Genomic DNA, 26,579 nt, shown 5'->3' with positions numbered 1-26,579 from the left:
TTCTCAGAAGATGTCTCTACGGTAAATTTTGAAGTGTTCTGAACTACGTCAATTTTGATTCGTTTGTCTGCTCCATAGCAAGAACTTTGAACATTCTCTAACAGATGTCTCTACCAAAACTGATAATGCTCTCTGGTGTAAAGGAATGAACAATCCGGAAGAAATTTAACATTCATAAGTTTTGTTTTTGCTAAATTTTGTTCTGTGGTTTGAGAGTTGGCAATATAATCCTTTCTTTCCGCCTGTTTTGTATGTAGCCAATCAGGAATTTCTGTAATTAATTTTCCACCAATAAGGTGTTTCTTCTTCGTCTGGTGTATTAGTTTTTGCTGTTATCCAATAAAATTTTGTGGGCGGGTTGTAATCATTCATGAAACGTCTCGAATCTTCCACGAGGGTATATAAACTGCTGATTTTCTGGTCTCCTCGCGACTTCAGTAACATCTTTCTTTGTGTGATTATGTAGCAGGGGGCGGGAAGCGCCTCTTTCTTCGGGCAGCAGTTCAACCATCAGGCAATGGCCGTTTTATAACTTATTTTCTTGCTAGCTCAGCAGTTTAACCCTCGGGGCGGGTTCGAAACTTTCCTCATGTAACCTATATTTAAAATGTAAAAGACACTTGGTATAAATTCTGTTTCCTTAACTATAAATTGGGATAGAGAGTGCCTAACCCTCTTGAGCTCCCATTCATTTTGTTTTGAGGTGACTACATTTTTATAACAGTTTCCCTTCTACTCGAAATGTCATAACATTTTTCAATCGTGTCACCTCCGTAGTATGGGATTAGCCCTTGCATAAGTGGCCTAGTGCCAAATAGGTTTTAAAGAAGTGTATTAGGAGTGCAGTTACGCCTCCTCTCAAGTTGGTATTTTGGGGGCCATGTAATTGTCCTGTTTCTTTATTGAATAAGCCTCAGTAGGTTGGGTATTTTTACCCCTGTTTTCATGTGCTTGGAGGACAGCTTGAAGGTGGAGTTTGGTGTGGCCTTTGATAGGCTTGAACTTTGAGAGCGGGTTGCTCGTTCTTAAATTTGGTTTCTGTGTGCCTCGAGCAGGCTTTACTGAGTAATAGGGAGCGAGTGCTCCTGGGCATGATTGGGGTTTTCTGCCCCTTTGTTAAAACTTGTGTATAAGTAAAGTTGGGCTCATTGCTCAGGGATTGTTTTTCTGGAACTCCAAGCCCAAAATACATTAATAAACTGTAATTGTACATTCTTATTTTGTTGCTATATAACTAAGTTCCTGTTATACTTGTTATTTCTTGATCTTGAAAAGGAAATATAACCTTGTTGAATTTTAAATTTACTTTAATTTCGTAAGTTGAGACCTGCTCATCCCAGCACCTTCTTTCACCTCTAACTACCACGGAGAACTCCATAACAATTATTATTGCCCATTATTTGAGATCGGATTTCTTGGCGGAATTTTAGTAGTATTTAGCGGATCTTGAAAATATAAGTTGGCAACACTGGTCTCTTGTTACTTTAGTAGGCTCCAGTAGAGAATTATTGATATTTGTTCTCTCGACTTTTTCACACTTTTTAGTGCTCTCCTGTAAACACTACACATACAATGTAAAATGTACTAATGTGTAAAGTGATACCATCTCCCTGCTGGATAGTTTTTAATGGGATATTCGATAGTACATTTTCCCCCTTAACACGATTTTTTTCATCTTCCCTTGCAGAAACGTACTAACGAGGCTTCACTGTATTATTTTCTTTACTCAGCTCATTTATAACAGAAGTATAATCGTTAAACAGACAACACTATCTCCCGGGTGCAAGCTCATAGCTGCGTGCCCCTAATCACACAACCAACTCATCCGGTAACATATTTATTAAACTTCCTTCTAACATTATGTACAAAACACATTCCAGGTCACTTACCAAAATACTCTCAATGTGAAAAACTACAAAGCATCAGTAATTACCTTAAATGTTTCTGTCTCTGTTGGTAAACAGAGAAATCCAGCTCCTTTGCATCAACACCATGTTTGCTCAGATCTGCTTCTCCTCTTTCACTCTCCCATAATCTCTGTAACTGCTGACCATGGAAGTTGAGACACCGAGTTATCAGCTCGGCATTGAATGTGGGCTCCATACTGGACCACGTCGTCTTAACTACTTTGTTGTTAGAGAATGATATTCACGTTAGCCTGTAATAAGAGAGACAAATTCAAAACTTAAAATCCAAAATAAGTGGCATAAAATTTTGAGTTAATGGGTAATAGCTGTCCATCTCACCAGCAATAAACAAGAAATATTCTACATTTCAAAAATCCTTTTACATCAACATAAATGGAAGTTCATGAACAGAGAAGAAAATAGACTACAATTTATTAATGATACACTTCCATGCACCTCAGAAACTCGATACCAGAGATCCCCGATACCCACAAGAACCCCAAACCAAACCCCATGGCACAAAAGCCCCGAAGGATCAAGGCCTACCAAGTGACTGCTGCTCAGTCCGAAGTCCTGCAGATTAAAAGGTGACATGTGGTCAGCACGATGAATTGTCTCCACCGTTATCCTCGACTTTCTAGACAAGGGCCTCTATCTCACTGTCAGACTGCTCCTCAAGTAGCCTGAGTGGAGCCCTAAGAATCAGCCCACAGATCCTGGTAAAAATCCCTGACGGCCCAGGAATCAAACCCGGCACCTCCAGGTAAGAGGCAAGCATGTTACCCCTACATCACGAGGCTGGCCCAATCAACTCAAAAATTCCCGAAACTGCCCAGGGAGAATAGACTGAGGGCTTACATATTGGGGCTCAGAAGACAAAATAGCATAAATATGCCTGCAAAAGCAATTTTTCACCCAGTGGCAAACTTCTTTACCTAGGTATACAATACTTTTAAAAAATATGCTTAGGAACAAATTATATATGGACACAAAAAAATTCAAATGTTTCACAAGAAAGAAATAAGCAATATACTGTACATGTATTACTGAATGTAATTTGACCCATCATTTGCGACATCAGCTGTGAAAGCCTAAGCTGTTACAGTCCACTCATTGGTAATATGCACTTACGATCATGTTTCTTAAAAGTCGTTGCGCTTACATGTAACAAAGCAAACATGAAATTATAATTCATATACAGTACAAATGAAGAGTTTGAAGGAGTTTTTCAGGGGTGAACACTATTCCAAACATAGTTGAGTAGACCCACAAATTCTTTAGTGTTTCCATTAAATGTTGCACTCTGTAAGTGTACATAAACTAGAGAAAACACGTTTGAATATTCCCTTTCTTTTTTTAAGGTCATAAAGCACACATACAACACAACATGGGTATATAGTGGCTGCTACCAGTCAATCTGAATGTGATTTTCCCTCTACATTTTATGAGTTTCCAGACCCTGTTTTAGCTCATAAGACAGAAGTAAATAAGGAACAATGTTGTAATTATGTTATGCTACATGTAATGGAACATCTTAACTTGAATTTTGTATGAATTCATATAGGTTTGAGTGTAATTATTATGTTATACTACTCGTAGTAATATTTAACTATCGTGTCTTTTTTTTTTTTTTTTTCCTAGCATTTTTCTTCCAATATCATTAAATTTCCTGTTTTGATGTAATTTCTTCTAATATCCTATATTCCTGTAATTGTTAATATGTCATCTATATTTTCATTTAATTATGTTGCTATTAGAGATGGGAGTTAAATATAACACAATAATGGATATTTTTTTGGTCATATTTCAAGCCATCCCTTATCAGTTTCGAATCAGTCAATTTATAACTGCTAGGTTCGTCAGTCTGTCAAAACTAATTTATGAATAAATAAAATTCTGAAACTACAGTACCTGAAAAGAAGATATATAACAGAATCATACTTGAAACAGAAACAACTTAATTAAAAATAGAATGACATGTTTTGTTCTTGAAAGAAGATCATCAGATTCTATCATACTCAAAAATATTTAGAAATATATAGTCACTTATGTTTAAATTCTGTTTAAATCCACAAATTCCGAACTTATCCTGATGAAGGACTCCAACAGTGCTTCCTCAATCCTTACTAGTCTAGCAGCGAATGCGAGGAGGTATACTCTGTCGTTGGCAAAAGTCCAACTGAACTGTACTTTAGTTTCATTACTATTACTGTTTTTTTTTTAATACATCGAGTTGAGCCTCTATGGACTGCGTGGTAACAACCAACTTCATTTTAGTGTCTAGGTCTTGTTCTTGTTCTGGCCTTGACTTCCTGCCAGTATCTTCTGAGCCCAGCAACGAGTGCCTGTTTATGCTCTTCAGACAAAGGTCCTTTCCGTCTTCTGGAAGTTGATGCCATTTTGAAACCTTGATAGTTGTTGTTGTTGTTATTATTATTATTATTATTATTATTATTATTATTATTATTATTATTATTATTATTATTATTATTATTAGAGTATTTTAATTGTTTTGTAAATTATGTACAGGTTATTAATGAGTACTTAATGGGCTGGCTAGTTTACTGGTAATTTCTTGAAGTCAACGCCTTTACTAGAACTGTACTTATAGTTTATTATTATTATTATGATTATTATTATTATTATTTTGATGTGTAAAATTTTTAGATCTGTGTTGAAGTCTCTGAACTGGTGAGTCATATACGTGTTTTCTGAAGGCTGAATAATGATTGCATCTAACTGCGTATTTTTTTTATTTGTATCTGGTATGGAAATTAAGTTTTGTTTGACAAAATTGAGAAGCTGTGTTAGAGAAGTAGCAAGTGCATGGCAAACTGTAAGCGACCAGAGTGGAAACCGTCAATGAAGTTCCAATCTGTAATGGAAAAAAAACGATGTGTGAGAAACTTGGGCTGTTTGCGCCATCAAATGATGGAATTATGTTTTATGTTGAATTAGGATACATTTAACTTTTTCCTTTGTAAAGAGAAAAAGGCATGGTGGAGAAATTGGAGGCTAAGGAAAGAAAGATTTTGAGGAAAATCTTAGGTCTAGTCAAAGACAATTGAGAGTTTAAGAGACAGCACAACCAATAGTTGTACTCGCATTGAGAAAATAACAGACGTGATGCAGAAAAAGGAATATTATTTTTTATGAACACATGGCATGAATGAAGTCAACACGGTTAACCAACCGCATTTTCACTTTCCTTTGAGAGAAATAGGTAAAGGGGGCATGGTTCAGTGAGGTACAGAAAGATCAGCAGAAGACTGGGATTTCATATGAAGATATACAGGAGCGTAACCCACTTAAGAAAAAACTCCAAGAACATCAGAGTTTCCAACCAAAGCCAAAGCTGAAGCTGAAAACTGGAAAGGCATGGACGAAAGAGCAAAAGGACCAACACAGTCTATGAATGAAGGAATACTGGACCAATATTAAAGATCAAAGGAAACAGCTGAAATGACGTGGTCCTTAGTTGGACAAAACGAAACAAGAAGAACAACAGAAGATAGTTGTTAAAATCTCATGTTGTGTTCTTGATACTCAAATATAAGGTCCTGAAAATCCATCACAAATGCCATCTTGTGTAACTGTTCCTCCTGAATTTTCATCAGCTTGTGGTGGTGATTTTTGTTTTAAGAGGAAGTACAACTAGATAATCATCCTCTCTGAACAAATTAAGTGGAAAAGAAATTTAAAATAAAACAAAATTACTTATTCAACGAAGGAATTTGGAAACTAAGTACACCCTTTCATGCTGCTATATCATTCGTTTAAAATTTCAAAAGGATTCACACGAAGCTGGTAGTAAAATATGTTGCGTTAACGGCATTCTTGCGAGCAGGTGACTGGGAAGTTCCGCACTGCCGTAACACGCTGCCCACAGGATTCACATTCTGCGTCACACTCACTCATACAGAGGGTGGCCACATTATTAAACACAACATCAATTTTGCAACTCATCAGTCCTTATTTACATAAAATGAAATAATTAAAAATTAAATAATTAATCCTACACAATGATCAGTACTTGGTATGCATTCCTTTGTGTTTGATAACAGACTGGAGTCTTTGAGGCATACTATTTACCAAATTTGTACAGTTTGTTGTTATTTCTGGATTATGAGTCCAGATCTTGGTAAGAGGCTTGCTCGGTAGTGATGTTACTCCTTTTCAGTTTCATCTTAATTATAGCCAATAGATTTTCAATGGGGTTAAGATCTGGCAGGTTCCCTGGGCAGGGGAGAACACTGACCTCCTCCTCAGCCAAATAATTCAACACTGACTTTGTGTACTCAACTTGTAAACGTTCAGTGATAGCAATGGATCACAAAAGGATAAAAAATCATTAAAATTGGTGAGAGGAAAGCACAATAACACACAACATTATCACATAATTTCCTTTGTTACAGACGCACCAACAATTAAAGATTGTGAATAAGGATAATATACCAACATTTCAAGTTATTCAGATTGACGTCCCTTTTGACAAAGCACTCATAAAAATGAACTGCTTACAATATGAAGTTTGCTCGTCAAATCAAGACCAGTTCGAGGAAACTACCAACATGTTGTATTTTACTGTTTACCATTAATAAATTACAGAAGCATGCCTCAACCAATACATGATGCGGAATATTTCCAACCCCTTTAACACGCATATTAAGACTTCAAGCTTTAGATATTATTGAGATTCAACAGGATTTATGACTCAAATTTTAATGTCAACTAACAATTGTTTATAAAACCCAACAACGAACTTGGGAATTTTAGCCAATCTCATTACTGTGAGGATACTGCTGTGTTTTGGACGTCCGTATTTAGAATCAATGTCTATCCCAAGTTTAGCACTGTCATTTTAAATTGTTAAACTGTCCATTGTGTTTACAAATGCCTATGTTCACATATTTTACCACTTAGTTTTTAGACTCATAATTGTACAAATTGGTTATAAGCAAAGTAACAATGACAGGTCTTAACCTTGAGACAAGTTACAAAGGTTGAGGATGCTCAGAAACCGAGCGAAACATGTCCCTTTTAATGTAATGTTGTAGTAAAATTAATTTCTAACAGCACAAAATCAATTGTATTGGACAGGTGGAATAGAAAAATAAAAATTTGTATGCAAATTATAGCAAATTTCAATACAGGTCTAAACATGAGAATGTAACGTGATGGTCGAAAGAAACGATATTACAATGTGGCAACACTCACCATTATGGAAAATTAAACAATTTGAGGAAAAGAGAAAAAATATTATGTATTTCGATGAATGTAGGACATACTTGTCAAAGGTCTGGAAGAACAAAAAAATAAAAGCCATCTACTGCAAAGATGCCTTTATGACAGAACTATCCATTGGACCTGCTGCTTGAGAACCATAATTCATACTTCTGCTTGCCAGTGATAAGATTAGCTTTGTAAAAAAAGTGAAATGTGTTTACTTAACAAAAAAAAAGAAATATTCTGCCTACTACTGTCAGCCAACATTGAATAAGGAATAGTCGTTATTATGGCAGTGCATCCCAGGGAAAAAGGAAACTATCCCCACTTCCAAAATGTCTATGGAAGATATTAGATATTCAGGAATGGCAATAAAAACCTCTCTTAAGCAGACGATTATCCTAAAGGAGAGCTACACGGTGTCAAATTCTGTGCAAGATCTGTTCAGTACCATAAGGTGGGCTCGACTGCTGAAGAACACGAAGCAAATTGTTTGCAGGTTGCCTCCATACCTCTGTGTACTGAATCCCATTGATTTTTTCCTTTTTTTTTTTTCAATTGGTTTTACATCACACCGACACAAGATAGCTCTTACGGCGACAATGGGATAGGAAAGGGCTAAGAGTGGAAAGGAAACGGTCGTGCCCTGAAGGCACAGCCCCAGCATTTACCATCTTCAAGGCTGCCGATAGTGGGGTTGAAACCCACTACCCGCAAATGCAAGCTCACAGCTCCGCACCCCTAACCGCACGGCCAACTCGCTCAGTGAATCCCACTGAAATGGCAGTCGGGTAAAAGGGCACATTGGATGACATACTGTAACTTTAATTTTACAGTGAATAAAATGGAAAATACAATAAATCGTGCCTAAACCAGGATTGCAAGGGACCATTTTATGCAAGGGAAACCAATAATTTAAGCTTACTGTGTTCCTATTTCAATCCATCTATCGAAAAATAGTATTTGGGGAATTTTCTTTGATACGAACAAATGTTACACTGCATATTAATCCTCTCCAGCCCATTCCAATAGGAATCACTCTAATGTTTTCTGTGTGTTTGCTAAGTAACACTTTCATACTCTAATGATTCCATTTTCCTTAGGTCTCCTAAAATTGTACAGATTTTCACACAGAAAATTTCTTCATATATTTTTGAAGGGGATTTTCCAGGATTTTTCTTTTTCATACATTAAATAAATTTGAGTTGTACCCTTTCCTTGTCCCTATATCACTGGTCTTGTCCAGGTCCTACCCTAACCGTCCGCACGGCAGAGCAAGAACCTGTCCGGACCAAAGGTATAACAATAATCACAATCACCACCAATCGAAGCACCACTCACTCATTAGTTCCAGTAGAGAGGTTGGCAGCATTGAGCTCCGCCTGACAACATCCCGAGAAGGCCACGAGTGTGTAAACAAACGACAGTCGTTCCGCGCACAGCTGAATGTAGTGAGTATTGGGCTGCGAGGGGTCAACTGTTGACCTTCCCTACCATATTCACTAACAAACTGAAGAATAACCAGTATAGTTCAAGAACACTCGCGCTACAGAACAAGCTTGCTTGCAGTCGCAGAAAAACAGGGCAATTGTGGTAAAAGTGCACTATAGTAAAATACCAGTATACAACGAAATTTTGGGGACCTGAGAAATGAATTTGTTGTAATGAAATGTTGTTATAGACCTACTGAAATAAGTCTATTTTTAAGAACTCAGCTGCTTTATTCGTTGCAGGATCTACACTACTTCAGCATTCATTTACAAATTTATTAGATGACTAGCTGATGTACCCGTGCTTCGCTACAGGATTCGCAGAAATACTGACTTGGTGGTTTTCCTAACTGAATTCAACATAGGTCATAACAAAAACGTCAGTAGGAATGCAGCGATTGAAAGCAATGCTATCATATAAAATACTCGATCGAATGAAAAACCGCACACTTTCTCACTTTCAACGAACAGTAATGCGGTGTCGATCTAACAGTCCAAAGTTCCAGAGCTGGAATAACCAGGTTGCAGACTTCTGTGAACACTCCTCTGTCATTATTCCGTTAAATATGCACACCACTCATTCCAATCAGTGCCTCAGAGTAGGGATTGAATATCTCGAATGCTAAGATGAAGCAGTGTGTTACGTACCAGTAATATCAGAAAATGTATGAACCAAAGGAATGGCATGCTAAAGAAGAAAGTTATCTAACTCCCCAGCTACTTCCTGCCAATATACAGGCAGGCTGTTACACTCGGTACGACCAGGCGAGTTGGCCGTGTGGTTAGGGGCGTGCAGCTGTGAGCTTGCATCCGGGAGATAGTGCATTCGAACCCCACTGCCGGCATCCCTGAAGATGGTATTCAGTGGTTTCCTATTTTCAGCCACACCAGGCTGTAACTTAATTAAAGCCAAGGCCGCTTCCTTCACACCCCTACTCCTTTCCTATCCCATCGTCGCCATAAGACCTACCTGTATCGGTGCGACGTAAAACAAATTAAAGAAAACCTCGGTACACTGCAGTAATCCTATCTATCGGGGCTGAGTGGAAGCAGAAGAAAAAAACACATCACAACAAACAATAGTCAATGTTAAAGTTATTGTTGATAAAGTTTATGAGCTTTCTATATTGTTGCAGGCCTTCACATTAGTTTTCTTTCGACTCTGTGATATTAGGGCATCTTACAAACTTATTTATACCGTAGACTGTAGTTCCTTATTCTCAGACTTTACGTATCGATTTTCACTAAATTCTCTTTACCTGTTTTCTCGTGACTCGGCGCTGATATGGACTTGGTAACAAAAATTCAAATTCATGAATATCTCTGTGATCATGTGCAGTACGGTATCAATGTATAAGACATAAGTGATCGGAAATTAAATAACTTCTTACATAACTACTACTAACTTACGACATAACTAAAGTTACGTTAGTAAATGTAGTATTTATCGATACGACCACTAATAACATAAATAACTTATTTGAGAATTACATTTCAGGCTTTCCACTAAACTACCATTTCACTCGGTGTGAATAAAATTATTGATGGCCTAGATGACCTAGATTATAGAACTGTTTTTCATCGAAGACCTACGGTTTTCTATGACCCTGCAATCGACGACAGAATACCAAGACTTCCTGCGTATAAAAAGACCAAAATATGGAGACTTCTACACAACTGACGCAATGACTACAACTGACTGGCAACAAAGTTGTTTTGAACTGAAACACGCGGTGACCCGTGCAGCGGTCCACGGATTTCACCACAAGGCTTGTGCTACTCTCCGCTTTCACGATCCGAATAGTGACTGTGTATGTCGATGGTGCAATAGACTTTGTGGCCGTTACCACGCTTTGGAGTGCCCAAAGAGAGTCTACTCTCTGAAAAGTCTCTGTAGTGAATAGTGCTATGTATTCTATTCTTTTATTTGACCATTGGTTGCAATAAAGATTTATTATTATAGCGACTTATCCCCCGACTTTCCATACCAATTTTCTTGAAGGTACGACCACTAATATAATAAATATTTGAGAATTAAACTTTAGGCCTTCCCCTAAACCACCATTTTTTTCAGCGTGAATACAAATATGTATAGCCTATATTGTAGCGACTTATTTCCCGTCTTTGTCTACCGATTTCCATTAAGATACGACCACTAATAACATAAATATTTGAAAATTAAATTTTAGGCACTCCCCTAAACTGCCATTTCACTCAGCGTGAATACAATTATTTATGGCCTAGATTATATCGACTTATTACCCCGACTTTGCATACCGATTTTCATTAAGACATGACCACTAATAACATAAATATTTGAGAATTAATTAATTTTCAGGCCTTCCCCTAAACTACCATTTCACTCAGCGTGAATAAAATAATTTATAGCCTAGATTGTAGTGGTTCATCGCCCGACTTTACATATCAATTTTCATTAAATTCTCTTCAGCCGATTTCTCGTGATGCGTGTACATACATACATACATACAGACAGACAGATTACGGAAAAATAACACGTGCATTTTCTTGTTACTGTGGACATGACCGATACAGAAATACCATTTTTTTCAAATTCTGAGCAATGTACAGACAAAACTCTTATTTTATTTATATAGATAGGAAAATTAGGATAAATGTACATGAAGTAATGATATACTATCTGCGCACTTTTTAGCGATAGATTTGTGTGCGGGTTTGAGGAGTAAAGAGGGAGCTCTTCCGGTTCCGTTAGTACTGCCAACTGAATGGAAATGAAATCTGAATTGAATCGATAATATGATCGATCGATATGAATTTTCTAAACCTTTGTTATCTTAAGCCAACAACTGTGTCACACACACATTATATAACACTATATAACATTTCTCGATGCGACTCTTATTCCTAGAGTGAATTCTATACTTTGGCTTTGCTGTGTAAATAACAACAGTACTAGTACATAAAATGTACGCCAGACATCGCCCAGCGATGCATAAGCAATTCATAGGTAGTTTGTGTTTCAAAGATTGCCAGTACGAATCTTGAAGATTGCCGAGGTCGACCGCTTCAGCACTAGGGTGTAAATCTATCGCTAAAAAGTGCACAGATAGTAGGCTACAGTTCCTGTAAATTTTCGACATCAAAGTTGACATTGTTCCAGTAAACTATGTTCTGAAATTTGTCTTTTGAAAATAGACAGCAATTTTCTTCTGAACACTCCCAGGCATGAAAGAACATTTGAGCAGCAAATCATGGGTGTGTAAATATATTTTCAAGTTTTAATAGTAATAGTAATTTTTAAATGATCAACCAAATTTACTCTTGTTTTGACTTAAAACCATTATGATCATCTATTGGACACAAATAAGCATGAAATTTCACCAACGTGTTGCTAATGTGCACTAACCACTGCACATTTAAGGCAGATTCTGGCACATCACTTTGTGACAGAAAATCCTGAAGACTGTCATGTTTGTTGCCTGCACAAGAGTCAAACTCTGCTGGAACACTTTGAGGCACATCTTCCTCTTCAAACTCATCATCACATGGATTTCTATCACTCAATGGGTTATGTGAACGAATCGAATCCATGAAATATCACTGTAATATTTGTCCCAAATGGAAGATAATTGCTTTTACTCAAATAAGGTGTAAAATATGCGGTAAATTAAGAAATACCGTCGTTACTAGAGAAATCTGTATAGGTACTTACGGGCTGTAGACAGGGCTCCCTTGTGTTGCATTCCGCTGCTTGTACCGTCTTTTGTTTCTTTCTTGAGGTCCAGGGCTAGCATCAACGAAAGGGAGTGCTATGTCTGTGAATTCTCATTATCTTTATCCATATGACTAGCGCAGGCTGTTCAAATAGCAAAATAGCATGATCCCTGGACCAATAAATAATTTACTGTTTTGTTGAAAGGAAAATAGCATGATCCCTGGACCAATAATAATAAACGAGTTAGGGCACAAAACGAATGAGCAACATGAAGAAAACAACACCTAATTAATTCAAACAACTTCAGTGAGGAAAGACATCACACACAAAAATGTTAGACAAACAAAACACGTACGGAAGCGCTGCGACGTAGCAGAAAAAAATAGTTGTAAGGTACTAAAGTATGTATGCATATTATTCTCTACAAGTAAAATATTGTGTACTTTTTCTTAATTTACTGCAGATTTTACAAATTTGAGTAAAAGAAATTATCTTCATCATTACTGTAGCCCGTGGGCCAAGACTTTCACACACGCGTAACGACTGTCGTTTGTTTACTCGCTCGCGGCCTTCTCGGAAAGGATGTTCTCCACCAGAGCTCAGTGCTGTAAACCTCTGTATTTAGGAACTAAGCGTCGATACCTGGTGACCAAGCTCGATAGCTGCAGTCGCTTAAGTGCGGCCAGTATCCAGTAGTCGGGAGATAGTGGGTTCGAGCCCCACTGTCGACAGCCCTGAAGATGGTCTTCCGTGGTTTCCCATTTTCACACCAGGCAAATGCCGGGGCTGTACCTTAATTAAGGCCACGGCCGCTTCCTTCCACTTCCTAGGCCTCTCCTATCCCATTGTCTCCATAAGACCTATCTGTGTCAGTGCGACGTAAAGCAAATAGATACCTGGTGATGGTGATTACTGTTACACACGGTTAGGATAGGATCTGGACAAGATTCTTGCCGTGCGGACGGTTAGGATAGGATCTGGACAAGATTTCTGCCATGCGGACAGTTAGGATAGGATCTGGACAAGACCATTGGTCTGGACGGTTAGAAGCCACGAAGCGGCCCTAGGCCTCTAGTTTCGTGAGGAAACACTATTGGTGTGGACGGTTAGGATAGGATCTGTACAAGATTCTTGCCGTGCGGACAGTTAGGATAGGATCTGGTAAAGACCATTGATCTGGACGGCTAGAAGCCGCAAGCGGCCCTAGGCCTCTAGTTTTCTTAACATGTTACATTTACTTGCACTTTTATTGTGCTGCGGTTGGTAATGGATTATGATTAATCTCTTCACGGGAAGATCATGTGCCACTTAACACTGGCCAATAGCAATACAAATAGCTACTTCAGAAATGAGAATGGCGTGGAATAATCTTAATTAGGTTATAAAAGTATTTGTACTCCGAGACGCTCTCCAAGAAAGATTGTATTAATTTCCACTTACTTATGACATTAAAAATATGTTAGTCCATGGGTAAATTAATACCCACTATCTTCCATTTGGGACAAATCATACCGTGATATTTCATGGATCACATTCGTTCAAGTAACCGCAGTCTGCAGTTTGTTACTTCCATAGCGTTTTACCCTTGACAAGTAGCCTTGAACGTGGTTAATGCAGGCACTAGCAATTGGATCGATTGTATTTCTGCTGTGGTTTACAGTTTTTGTGTGAATGGCAAAACACTCCCCTCACCCCCCCGACCCAACGTAGACTGCTTTGCATAACTTCCCCAAGTCGTAATAGTTTGAAGCTAAAACGAGAGTAACTGATTCTGATTTTGAAAACCTAATACTCAACAATCTTTTGAATCAGACCTGGACTACAATGGGTAAGGCAGAGTGTGAAGATATTCAGACTTTGCACACACAATGCTAGAGCTTTTTTATGAGCCCCGAACCTCAACAGGTAACAAAAGACGACGCATTGAAGCGCAGTGCCAGTGGAGATACCCATGACAGCAGCAAGACATGGGTGTGTAAATATTTTTTGGAGTTTTAATAAAAATATTTTTAAATGATCACCCAAATTTACTCTTTTTGCTTAAAACCATTATGATCATCTATTTCACACAAATAAGGATGAAATTTCACTAACACAACGTGTACCGTAACCAGGAATTCTATTTAATTTTTTCACCTTCAAACATTGTGTAACATTGCAAGTGACTAATTTCATGTTTTAATCCGTATTGAAATCTGTTGATATACAATAATAAAGTTTTATTATGAATCCACCTGTTCAATACATTGGTTGGCTGATGATGCTCTGTAAGGGAGCGAAACATGTCCCATATATAACTTTTTAACTAATGAAGTTATTTTAAATGTAACAACATTATAATGTATTGAACAGGTGGATTCATAATAAAACTTTATTATTGTATATTGTGTAACATTCCGAGGAAATTCTAGTCATGCGTATCCTGTGATTTAAATTATGCCAGTACTCCTATTGAAAATCCATAAACACCTAAAAGCCACTAGGTACCAAACCAAGAAGAAAAGAAATGAAACTTCTGAACTAAGACTATATCTTGCTTATCATTGCAGACCATAATGAAACACACTGAAGAACTGGACACAAGCGGTGAACAGGAAAATAATTCATAGCTCAAATTAGTTACTACCTTGCGACGAATACAAAACTTCTCCACATTATTTTATTTTCCACTAAGAACAAAAATTAAGTTGTAACACTGAAATGGCTTGCCTTATACCAGCCTCCAGTAAAGAGACGGTAGTCTTAAATAGGGAAAACGTAGGGCCTAACATACATCCATCCTATATTACACTTACATTAACATTCATAATATATTTACAGCAGCCGGCCTTTCCAATGATTTTGTATTTTATATGATAAATATTTGGTCTTACAAGAAAATATTAGGGTAACACGTAACACTGATCATTAGAGACTACGAATATCAACAGAAACATCATCAGAATCAAGGGGGGGAACTGATTTCCTATGGTACGCGAACGAAACCATCTGGGACCTGAAAGTACAAGATCAGACCAAGGGAGGTCAAACCAGACACCTAGTGATAAACATGGCACGGGCAAAGTGAACTGAAATCACACGATCCTACACTAGAATAAAATCGTATCATACGACAAATAGATTCTTAAGGCTCACTGCCTAACATTTAATATTCCGTTCAGCCACTTCTTAAAAAAACTAGAAACACAAAAGGCAGATCTGCACACAGTAAATACATCAATGGAAAAGGAAAGGGGCCGAAGATTGATCTGCTTGTAAATAAGCTAGAAGTCCTACCACTTGCAAAAAATCCAGTAGAAAACGCAAATACAGGACGTCACAATCAAGCAACGAACCTTAAAGAAGAGACTAGTCGAAACATTTCCCACCAATAAGGCAAGTTACAACGCCGGGCCAAATTAGAAAGTACTCGATAAAATGGCGAATGCATATCCTGAGCCGTTCTACGAAATAATCAAACTATTAAACAATCTTCCAAAAGCATAAATTAGATCATTTCATTTATGTCAGCAGGGACCATATATAGTTAATTAATCCAACAGCTCAGGTTTAAAAACATCTTTTGCAGAACCACCTTTTAAATTAATCACCAAAGTAAGTCCACCTACCTTAACAAACATAACCATTATCTCATGACCATAGCCATGAGTGCGTTCATAAAGTTATAAGAATAATGTCTAAGAGTAAAATGGAAGATAAATCTACAATCCAGCGCCCAGATAACACTTACCGGGGAGAAATTCGTCATTTACAAATCATTCGATAAAGATGAGGCGTGACAAAATTATTATTATTATTATTATTATTATTATTATTATTATTATTATTATTATTATTATTATTATTATTATTATTATTTAAAACATTCAAGCTCTTTCAGCCTTTTTAATTCAATCGTGATATTACCAACGTTTCGCCCCAGTGTGGCAGTGGACTCATCAGTTAGTTTGTTACACCATTCTAAGATGCTTGCTGGTGTGCTTGCAGTAGTCTCAACGGCGCACTAGCTGCCAGCATCTTGAAAACGTGTGGAAATGCAATAAATGAGCCCAATGTCTCACTGAGACGAAACGCTGGTAATTTCACAATTGAATAGGCTACGCCTAAAGAGCTTTCATATTTGCAATTGATTACATTCAATTATGGTTTCCTTCCGGGAACTTATTTTTTTATATAAAGCCAGAGACAGGCATTTATACAAATGAAAGTACACATTTTCCCTATTGCACTGTCACTGCATGGTCCTACAAAGGGAGGTTTGCAGTGATGTCCCAAAGGCGCACTAGCCACCAGTGTTTTAAAAATGTATGGCAATCCAGCTGATGAGCCCGTGCCAACTTTTTCTGGAATAAAAAGGCCTAAAGAGCATGAATATTTTTAACATTTACAATCGATTAAATTAAATTATGGTTTCCTTATGGGAGCATTATTTTTATATAAAAGCCATACGCAGACATTTATACAAGTGCAGTTACATATAGTAATTCACCTTGTGTGTCGTCACTGCATTGTCCTACAAAGGAGACTTGCAGTGGTGTCTCAACTGCGCACTAGACGTCAGCGTCTTGGATATGTGTGGCAATCCAACCAATGAACCCACTGCCACACTGGGGTGAAACGCTGGTAATTTCACAACCGAAATGGCCTAATGTTTTTAAAATTTGCAATCGATGAACTTAAATTCTGGTTTCCTAGTGGGAATTTTTCTTACATTATCATTCATTATCATTTGACATAGTGGTCAACACGACATACACTTAACATGCAGGTGCCCGGTTGTTACGATATCCGCTTATACTAAGTATATTCCCTCCCTTGCATGCTGCTTTTCTCTTCGATCTCGTCGCCGTTGCTCCACGCATTCTACTACTCCGCTCACCTGTGCGCTCGCTGCTCCCTTCATCACGTGATTCTGACGTCATCCACGCTGCACTTCGCCTGCTCCGTTGTGTCTGTGCTGGTACTTACCTATTGGACACGTGATAAATACGTTTCTGGAACTTGCTGGCCTTTAGCCTCCTTACTTTTCTAGATCTTTTTATACCGCTATATATTCCCACTACGCTGCTCCACGTAAACCTGACGCAGGACGCTCACGTATCGGGGTACACCACGCCGTACTTTGCGCTTACCACCACTACCAATACAACCACCACCACCAGGACAACTCCCATGACCACCCCGTCAGTAGCCTCTGGTAAGCATATACCGGTGCAGCCGCTGCCCATTCGGCAAGCCGGTGAACGAGCCGAGCCCCGAGACAGGAGCACGCAGCGCCGGGAGTGCGAACCAGTGGGCCTGACGCTATGTGCGAGCGAACGGGAACCGGGGCTAGGCCCCGAAGTGCCAGAACTCGCACTAGGGAAGGAACAGTCACATGACTCCATTGAGCCAGTGACTGGGGAGATTCACAAAAACGAACAGGAGACTACTTCTTCCCCCAATACAAACCTTGCCACCAAACCTAACCTAGTGACAAGCCAGCCGGACGCCGGGAAAACGGGACCCAGTTCCATCAACCTGTGTGATGAGGCGGCGCCCAAGGAAAGGAAAGAGGACAAGAAAAGACGGACTCGGCAGAAGGCGCCACGTTAAGTCCAACACCCCCCCCCCCCCCCCAAGCAAGACGGCAAATCGGACTCCGACTCAGATGAGGCAAAACTGGTGATAGATGCATCAAGCACATCCCAGGATGCCGACTCTGAAAGCTCGGAGGGAGAGGAGCCTTGCAAGCGCGGGGCGACCGAAACCTCGGACCCAGCCACCCGGCTGGGAAACCAGGACTACGGTTTTAGGGAGGCCAAGAGTGGGAGAAGGAACAAAGGCGAGGAGAAAGGGAAATACACCAAGCCTCTGAACCGCAAGGCACAGCAAGGCAGGGGTCGAAACCCGAGTGCCCCAGCCGAAAGCACGATTGTGGCACCACCAACACAAATGACGCGTCAGAAATCAACACAGCCACCCCAAACAACAAAACCAACCATCCGTAAGGGGTCCACCCCCCCCCCCCTCACGGTATACACCACCAACACCAAAACACTAGAAATTGAGCTCCTCGCAAAGCTACCGCATGACCAGAGACAGTATTACTTCTCCAGGCCCAGAGTAGATGCACACGAAGCGATCCGGCTGCACATGCAAAGCTTCGAAAGCTACGATATTGCTATCAGAGTGCTAAAAGGGCTGAATATTAATTTTGTAAAAGTATTGCCAAATAGCACAATGAAGCGGTTCGTAGTGAGGACCCCCATTAACGGAAGTAATGCGGACGAAATCCAACTTGCTTTGAAAGCACAGGAGATCCCCGCATTTTCCGTGGTGCGGATGCGACCAGGGAATAGGCCAGCCAAGGGCAACCTATTCCTAGTTGCCGTGGCGGACACCCCAGGAGCAGACAACCTGAGGAAAATGCGGATGCTAGCAAACATGCTGGTGTCGGTCGAGTCATACCGCCCCCCCAGCCACTGGCCCCCAATGTGGAGTGTGCCAGAGGTATGGCAACCCAGGGGCGGCGTGCCGATCAGAGCCCAGATGTCGCAGATGTGCTCCCTCCCACTTGTCCCGCGACTGCCCCCACGGCAGCGACCCCGCGCACTCAAAATGCGCCAACTACGGGGGGAAACACGCGGCTAATTTTAAGGAGTCTCCCAGCCGCAGGGACTTCGAAGCCGCTCATCAAGGCAAAGGGCCAAAGCGTGACAAGCGTGGCAACCCCAAAGCCCAAGCAGGCCCTTCAGGTACAAAGGGCCAAAAACAAGGCTCTTCAGGCAACCAGAGCCCTTCAGGCGGAAAGCTCTTAAATTTTAAACCAACACGGACGGAGGGTAAACACAACCCCGGGCCCTCAGCCCAGCCAGTCCCCACCACCGTCCAGAATAAGAATAAGAGCAAGATTTCCAACAATAATAAGAAGGCCCAGCCCCAAGCGAAAAATCACAGGCAGGTAAAGCCCACGCAAAATCCTTCCGAGCAGCCACAGGGCCCGCCCCCGGCAAGCTCTACCCCCTGCAAGAGGACACCTGCCGATAGCGAACAGGCATCCGCACCTCCACCCCCGACGCCACACCTACACCACTAACACAGAAACAGGCACAGCTACCAGAAGGGAGCATGGCAGTAAGGACGTTCAGGGAAAGAATAGAAGAAATCCTGAAAACCTTCTTCCCGAACCTGAGCCTCACGGTAGTCATAACCACTGGGGTTATGACGGCCAACTTGCTCTCACTCCCTTGGCTAAGGGACCTGGCTAATGCAATCTCCAACCTCCTAGCCCAAGATGCCTGAGCAACACGACGATGACAACAATAATAATAACAATAACACGCATGAGCTTCGAGTTCTAATATGGAACTGCCAGGGCGCCAGGTCTAGGAAATATGAACTCGAAGCCTTCCTAGCCGCGAACACCATACACGTAGCACTCCTCACAGAAACCTTACTCCCACCGGGGAAGAAGTTCACCATAAGAGGCTACAAACTACACAAAAGCGACAAGGCTAAAAGAGTCGGAGGAGTAGCAGTTCTGGTAAGGAAGGACATTAAACACATGGAAATAGACTTACCAGAACTGGTCGAGCTGGAGGCACGCGGTATTGCCATGCCAGTGCGAGGAACACTCGTCAATATCATATCGGCATACTCCAGACCTAAAAACCTTAACACACAAGACGTTGAATCGGTACTAAGGCTAAATCGAAACACGATCCTAGGAGGAGACCTAAACTCGAAACACGCCAGCTGGAGATGCCTGAAACCTAACCCAGACTAGGGCTCTCTAAAGACTAGGTATGCTCGCCCGCCATTATGGTTCATTCCTGCACTACGTTGGCACGGCAGTTGACAGCCTCAGCCTTGTACGTCCCTCTTTATTACTGTTCTCCACGCTAGAAAACAATGCTAAACTAACATTCTGTAAAAATACTCATTCTCAGTATTACTCAAACAGTTACTTAACATGAATATTAGTATATTTCGTACATAAATGTGTAATTTTTACTCGAGACAGTGACTGTAAAAGCAAGGTCGTTGATAAATTACCTTTTAACAATCAAACTAGACATGTACTCTCACTGGAGCAATATTTTTAAAAAATAGCTTACTAATAAATCGGTTTATTATTATTGTTATTATTATTATTATGCGTGAGTGGTCCCTTTCGGAACATACGAAACATTAGTTGAGTAAGTGTTTTGAATCGAAGAGTGGGGTGAGACAGGGGTGTAAACTATCCCCGATATTATTTATATTATTTATAAATAATATTTTAGAGGGTCATGGTGGAGAGGCATGGCAGTGCCCTTGGATAGGAAAAATGGAGGTTCAGGGTTGTTATTTGTGGATGACCTATTGATTTTGGCGTTGACGGAAAGTGGGTTGCAAAAAGGGTTGGACAAGGTAGTTGAGTATACTAGGAAGTGGTCTCTCAAAGTAAATGCAAGGAAGACTCAGATAATGGTATGTAGGAAAAGGGGTGGGAGAAAGAATAAGGAAGTTTGGAGGCTAGACCAGGAGGAAAAATGGAGTATCTAGGTGTAATAATTAGTAAGAATGGTTCTTGGAAAAATCAGTGTAGGAACGCAAAATTCAAAGGTAGAGGAGCACTTGCGGTAGTTGGGGTTTCAGAGAAGAAATTCCCAGATGTTAAATACAAAATTCAGGAAACGGTGTTCAAATCACTGGTAATGGGCAAAATGCTATTTGGGGGTCGAAGTATGAGGAATGGAGGAGGGCAGGGGTGAACTAAACCAGGTGGTGGCGAAATTTAGTAAGATTATGATGGACCTACTGAACTGTACAGCCAATGCCGGTGCCAGATTAATCTGTAAAGAATCGATAGAGGTTGAAATAGATAAGAGGGTGTTTAAGTATTGGATTAGATTGGAGGAAGGGAAGGGCGGGGCATCAGTACAAGAAACGTTTAATTTTCAGAAAGGTATGACGAATGAAGGTTACTGGGTGAATAAGTGCAAAAAATGGTTACAACAGGTTGGTTTGGGGGAATATAGAGAGGCCTGGGGGGGGGGGGGTAGGAATAAATGGCTTTGGGAAAGGATAAAGGGAAGACTACTAGATATTGAAAGACAGAGCTTAATAGGGGAATGTAGAGAAAGAGTCTCTTTATCAGTATTAAATAAATTGGTGGAAGTAATATACCCGAAAAAGGAGTTTGAGGGTAGAAGGGATAAGAGAGGTTTGTATTGGTGGATAATGGGGGTTCCGTGGAATAGGGGATGGGTAGGCAGTGAGAATAGTGATAGATGTGTGTTATGTGGAGGGATGTGGGAGCATCTGCATATTTTTAATCAATGCCGAGCTTTGGAGGAGATAAAGATTAAACTACTAAGTAAGAAGGAGCTGGATTTGATAGGGGAAAGTTATAAGATGACATCTTGGTTATGTAGAGAGTGGGAGAAAGGAACGAATATAGCGAAATTCTTAAATGTGGCCAGAGCTAGATTTATAAAGAAATTGAGGGAGTAACAGGGGATGTGCAGATAATGTGGCTCTTGCCGAGGGAGGAAGGGGGAGGGCATTCTGCTCAGAGGAATGGATATCCGCCCTGAGCAGATGCGGGAAGGGGATGATATCAGAAAAGAGGGCTGTAGTGTTAGGGGAAAGGGGGTGAGCACCTTGCCCTGTGGAAAAGGTGATCCGCCTGGGGCAGGGTGTTGGGAAGTAGATAGGGAAGTAGTAGGATGGGAGGAGGTGATAGATTAATGACTTGAGGAATATGAGAGCAGAGGTGTTTAAGAGAAGAGTTGGTAACAAGGGAAAGACTAAGAAAATTAGGTAAGAGTTGAGAATAGGAGAGGTTGAGTTGGCTTGAGGGTAGTGTAAATTTAAGAAGCTGTTATATAGTTTAAGTTTACCGTGGATGGTTGTAATGAAGCTTACGTAAAAAAAAGTAGTGAGATGGCTGAGCGAACTAATGAACTTGGAATGGAGTACTATTTGTTTGTGTGAATATGAGGTGTAAAAAAACAAGTATTTGTGTGAGGAGGGAGGATAAAGATTGTGTGTGTAATAGTAATTTAGATAGATTAAGGGGGACTGTAGTTAAGGAGAAAATGTTGGCAGTATAAAAATTAAGTCTAACAGTTTGAGGCAAGTGTGTGTTGTAGATTGTGAAGACTGAGTGAACTGATGGACTTGGAATGAAAACTGTTTGTGTGTAAGTGAAAAATAATTGTTGATGTTTAAGTCTTAAATTCAAGAAGGTGAGATGTAGTGGGCGGGAATAGTGCGAGAGAGGAGAAGGTGGCGTATCAAGGGAAGAGGGAGGGATTGGGGGTTGACCCAACCCAAAGAAGCTAGGCTTTAGCATGTCTGCACGGCAAGAAAAGAAAAAGAAGAGGGAAGGTAGTGAGCTGACAATGAACAGAGAAGGTGTGACGTATATAGCGGAAGTGTGTGACAAGCCATGTGATGGGTCTGGTTTCCGCCAAGCTGGCTTGTCACACATGGTAGGTAAGGAATACATTGTCAGCAGGTGTAGATGAGAAATAAGATCAGTTCTCACGTGGCGAGGCTGGTCCCTGCGATCAACGGGTTGGTGGGCATGTATTCCATACCAGGGCTGACGCAGAGACCAGTCTACTATATGTTTTTTCTAGGTGGTTGGTAGGAATAGGGGAATAGGGAAATAGGGTAATTTGTAGTGCGGTGCTTCCTGCACGTTTGCCGGCTATCCGCGTGCGTGTGAGAGGACACTGAGTAGATTTAGAGGTAAATAATTTAGCTAAGTAGTTTTAGGAGAGATGTAGTGCCTAGTGTTTGTTTGTTTGTTCTTTTTGTTCTTGGGTTTCGCTCTGTCTGACTTTATTACCTGTAAAGCCGATGGTGTATTCTAGGGTGGGTAATAAATATATCTATGATGATGATGATGATGATGATGATGAATGATCAGTGTGACTGAATTAAGGGGTGTAGTAATGTAAGCGGGAGCTGGATGCAGGTTTAAGTCAGCAGTTGAAGTAGAAGGTGTAGCAGAGGCAGTGGAGGCATAATGCAGATCAGAAGGAAATCTAAACAACCTGTATCGCGCAGCAGAGACATTACTACAATTAGGTGCAGAACGATCCACCATTATGTAGTATATACCCACACAAATATAGCACTATTCTGTCCCTGCACGCGATGATTCAAGCAATGACGAAGCGAGCGCTCGTAGGAGAAACTAGAGTTTGATCACATGGCCCACTGCGGATGTATGAACCAAAATGGCGACTAAGCATACCCATCTTATAGAGCCTTAACCCAGACGGCACAAGGCTGTACAACCACATGCTATCCCAGGACTATGTGGTAACAGCCCCAAGTGAACCCACGTTCCTAGCGCCAAACGATCAGGTCGACGATATATTGGACATAGCCCTACTACGAAACATTCTTCAAAGACACAGCATTAAAGTCATAAATAACCTAGGGTCGAGACACCAACCGGTAATATTTACACTGGAAGCGAACCCGGAGGAATATGAGAATAACCCCAACCGCCTACTCAACTACAAAGCAGCCAAATGGGATCAATTCGAAAGAAAACTCGATTCACTCCTACAGGGAACTGAGGACATACAAATAGTAAACCCAGCCCAAACGGATGAATCCCTAAAAACACTCATAAATGCGATCCAGGCAGCCACAACTGCGAGCATCCCGGTACACAAACCTAGACAAAACACTAACATCGAAATACCGGCCCACGTTAAAGATCTAATACGCCAGCGCAACAGACACAAGCGCAACTGGGCCCGATACCACCGCGATGAAGACCGGATACGTAAAAATGAACTCAGAACAGAAATCGAAACCGAAATAATGGAGTATAGGTCTCGGATCTGGAATAACAAACTGAGTACGTTTGACACAAATACCAGACCGGTGTGGAACTTAGCGAGATATTTCACGCGAGAACCACACGTGAATCCAACAATTAAGGGACCTAACGGACCTGTATATGAAAATCAAGATAAAGCCGAGGTGATAGCCTTTATGGCCAATGACGAACCGTCAGACCCCGCCTTCATTAGGCAAACAGAGGCCAAGGTAGGGGAATTCCTAGCAAACGCACCTAAGCCCGAGGTTAAGAAGACTAATATCCACGAAATTAAGTGGATAATAGACCACCTTAACCCGAAGAAGGCACCCGGCCCAGACGAGATTCAGAACATAATACTCAAAAAGCTAACTCCGAAAGCCCTCGCACTACTCACTAAAATATACAAATCAATGTTCCAATTGCAGTATTATCCGGAACAGTGGAAAAAGGCGAGAATCCTTGTATTTGGCAAACCAGGCAAGGACAAATCTAACCCTAATAACTACAGGCCCATCAGTCTCCTGGACGCCCTCAGCAAAGTATTCGAGAAAATACTGCTGAAAAGGCTAATAGCACATATCAAGGAAAGAGGAATCATCCGAAACGAACAATTCGGTTTTAGGAACGGCCACTCCGCCCCGCAACTGCTTACCCGGGTCTTAGAACAAGCGACCATCGGACTAAATAAGCGGAGGGACACAGGCACAGTATTCCTTGATATCCAGAGGGCATTCGATAAAGTCTGGCACGAAGGCCTGTTAGCGAAATTAATAGACCTCGAATTCCACCCAGGGTACATAAGATGAATTAAATCATACCTGGAAGGCCGAGAGTTCCAAGTAGACGTTCATAACACACTGTCAAGCACGCGACCGATCAGGGCGGGCGTAGCCCAGGGGTCACTAATAGGCCCAATCCTGTCCATCCTATTTACAAATGACATGCCGACAGCGGAACTCGCTACCACGCACCTCTACGCGGATGACACTGCTATCACAGTACAACACCTTCAATTAGCATGCACCCGAAAGAGACTACAAGTAGCACAGTGAACCCTTGAGCCCTGGCTAACCAAATGGCGTATCAAGGTCGACGTTGAAAAATGCCAAGATGTGATGTTCACTAGGAAGAACAGGCGCACACATAGGCCAGCCAATATAAAACCGCTCAAACTATCTAATCTAGATATAGCATGGCACGACAAGGTCAAATATCTAGGAGTAGTCCTAGATAGAAAACTAACGATGCTATGTCACATTAAAGACATCCAGCGGAAAACACACGCACGACTGGCACAGCTCTGTCCGATACTGAATAAATGATCCAGTATTAACAAGAGAGTAGCAATAAATATGTACAAGGCCCTAATTAGGCCGATAATAACGTACGCAGACCCCGCCTGGGGCTACACTGCTATGACGAACCTGGATAAGCTGGAACTAATACAAAACAAATGCATTCGAGCAGCTGCTAGACTCCCGTATTACACACCAATACGCCACCTACGCGCAATTGCGAAAGTCAGCTCGATAAGGCAACACATACGAAAGCAAACACTGCGAATGTACACTAAATCATGGGGTAATAAGATCAACCCACTAGTCCGTGGAATAGGACGCTACGACGTCGATCTATACACCAAATGCCCCACGCCGAAGCACATTCTGTTCAGGCACAGGGTTAGGAGGCCGGGGGCCCGAAGCCGCCCCCCCCTCTTAAGCTGACACCAACTCACTACACCTCTCCACTGTACATTACGCCCACACACCACACTGCAACACCTGTATACATGTACATACCAGTTCACCCATATCGTAGATTACGTTATGCTATACTAATATGGTTATGTTATGTTATGTTATGTTATGTTATGTTATGTTATGTTATGTTATGTTATGTTATGTTATGTTATGTTATGTTATGTTATGTTATGTTATGTTATGTTATGTTATGTTATGTTATGTTATGTTATGTTATGTTATGTTATGTTATGTTATGTTATGTTATGTTATGTTATGTTATGTTATGTTATGTTATGTTATGTTATGTTATGTTATGTTATGTTATGTTACAGATCTTGCCACCACAGGTAATCAAGCGAGGGAGGATTGCGATAAGAAATACATCATGAAGAAGGCAACTCAGCCATAATAAGGGAGACCCAATCCACCCCCGCTCCCTGCCAGCGACAAGGGAGTGGACATATAACACACCCCTGATAATATCGTTCAATTATATGATGTACTTGTTTTACAGGACACGAGAGCGGAAGAGAGCGGCCCGCACTCTAAAGTTTTAAATGTATATATGTACAAATTGTTGCAGAGACAAATGTGTTCCAACAACATCGCATAGAGGGACATCGACAGGCGGAAGAAGATAGCCCCTTGCATTGTGTAAGGCTTGGCTTTAATTTCTCCCTCTCCAAAAGGAGACTTGGCACC

The 26,579-nt window shown here is 40.8% G+C and overlaps 1 protein-coding gene across 3 annotated transcripts in view; it reads right to left on the bottom strand.

The window, feature by feature from the left end:
• The window catches only part of LOC136873919 (peptidyl-prolyl cis-trans isomerase 1), a 250,589-nt gene extending 234,618 nt beyond the window's left edge, over window positions 1-15,971 (bottom strand). For 2 of the 3 annotated variants that reach the window (XM_067147266.2, XM_067147268.2), the window contains exons 1-2: window positions 15,926-15,971; window positions 1,934-2,158 (exon numbers count right to left, since the gene is read on the bottom strand). In XM_067147266.2, coding sequence (XP_067003367.1) covers window positions 1,934-2,103 — 170 coding nt within the window. In that variant the 5' untranslated portion in view covers window positions 2,104-2,158; window positions 15,926-15,971. Of the gene's footprint in view, window positions 1-1,933; window positions 2,159-12,314; window positions 12,474-15,925 lie in introns of those variants that run through there. The other variant, XM_067147267.2, reaches the window with a different exon arrangement.
• Window positions 15,972-26,579: the final 10,608 nt, after the last annotated feature.

The sequence above is a fragment of the Anabrus simplex genome, chromosome 5 (genome assembly GCF_040414725.1).
Source record: "Anabrus simplex isolate iqAnaSimp1 chromosome 5, ASM4041472v1, whole genome shotgun sequence".
NCBI classification, from domain to species: domain Eukaryota; kingdom Metazoa; phylum Arthropoda; class Insecta; order Orthoptera; family Tettigoniidae; genus Anabrus; species Anabrus simplex.
This window is presented reverse-complemented; position numbering and strand designations above follow the sequence as displayed.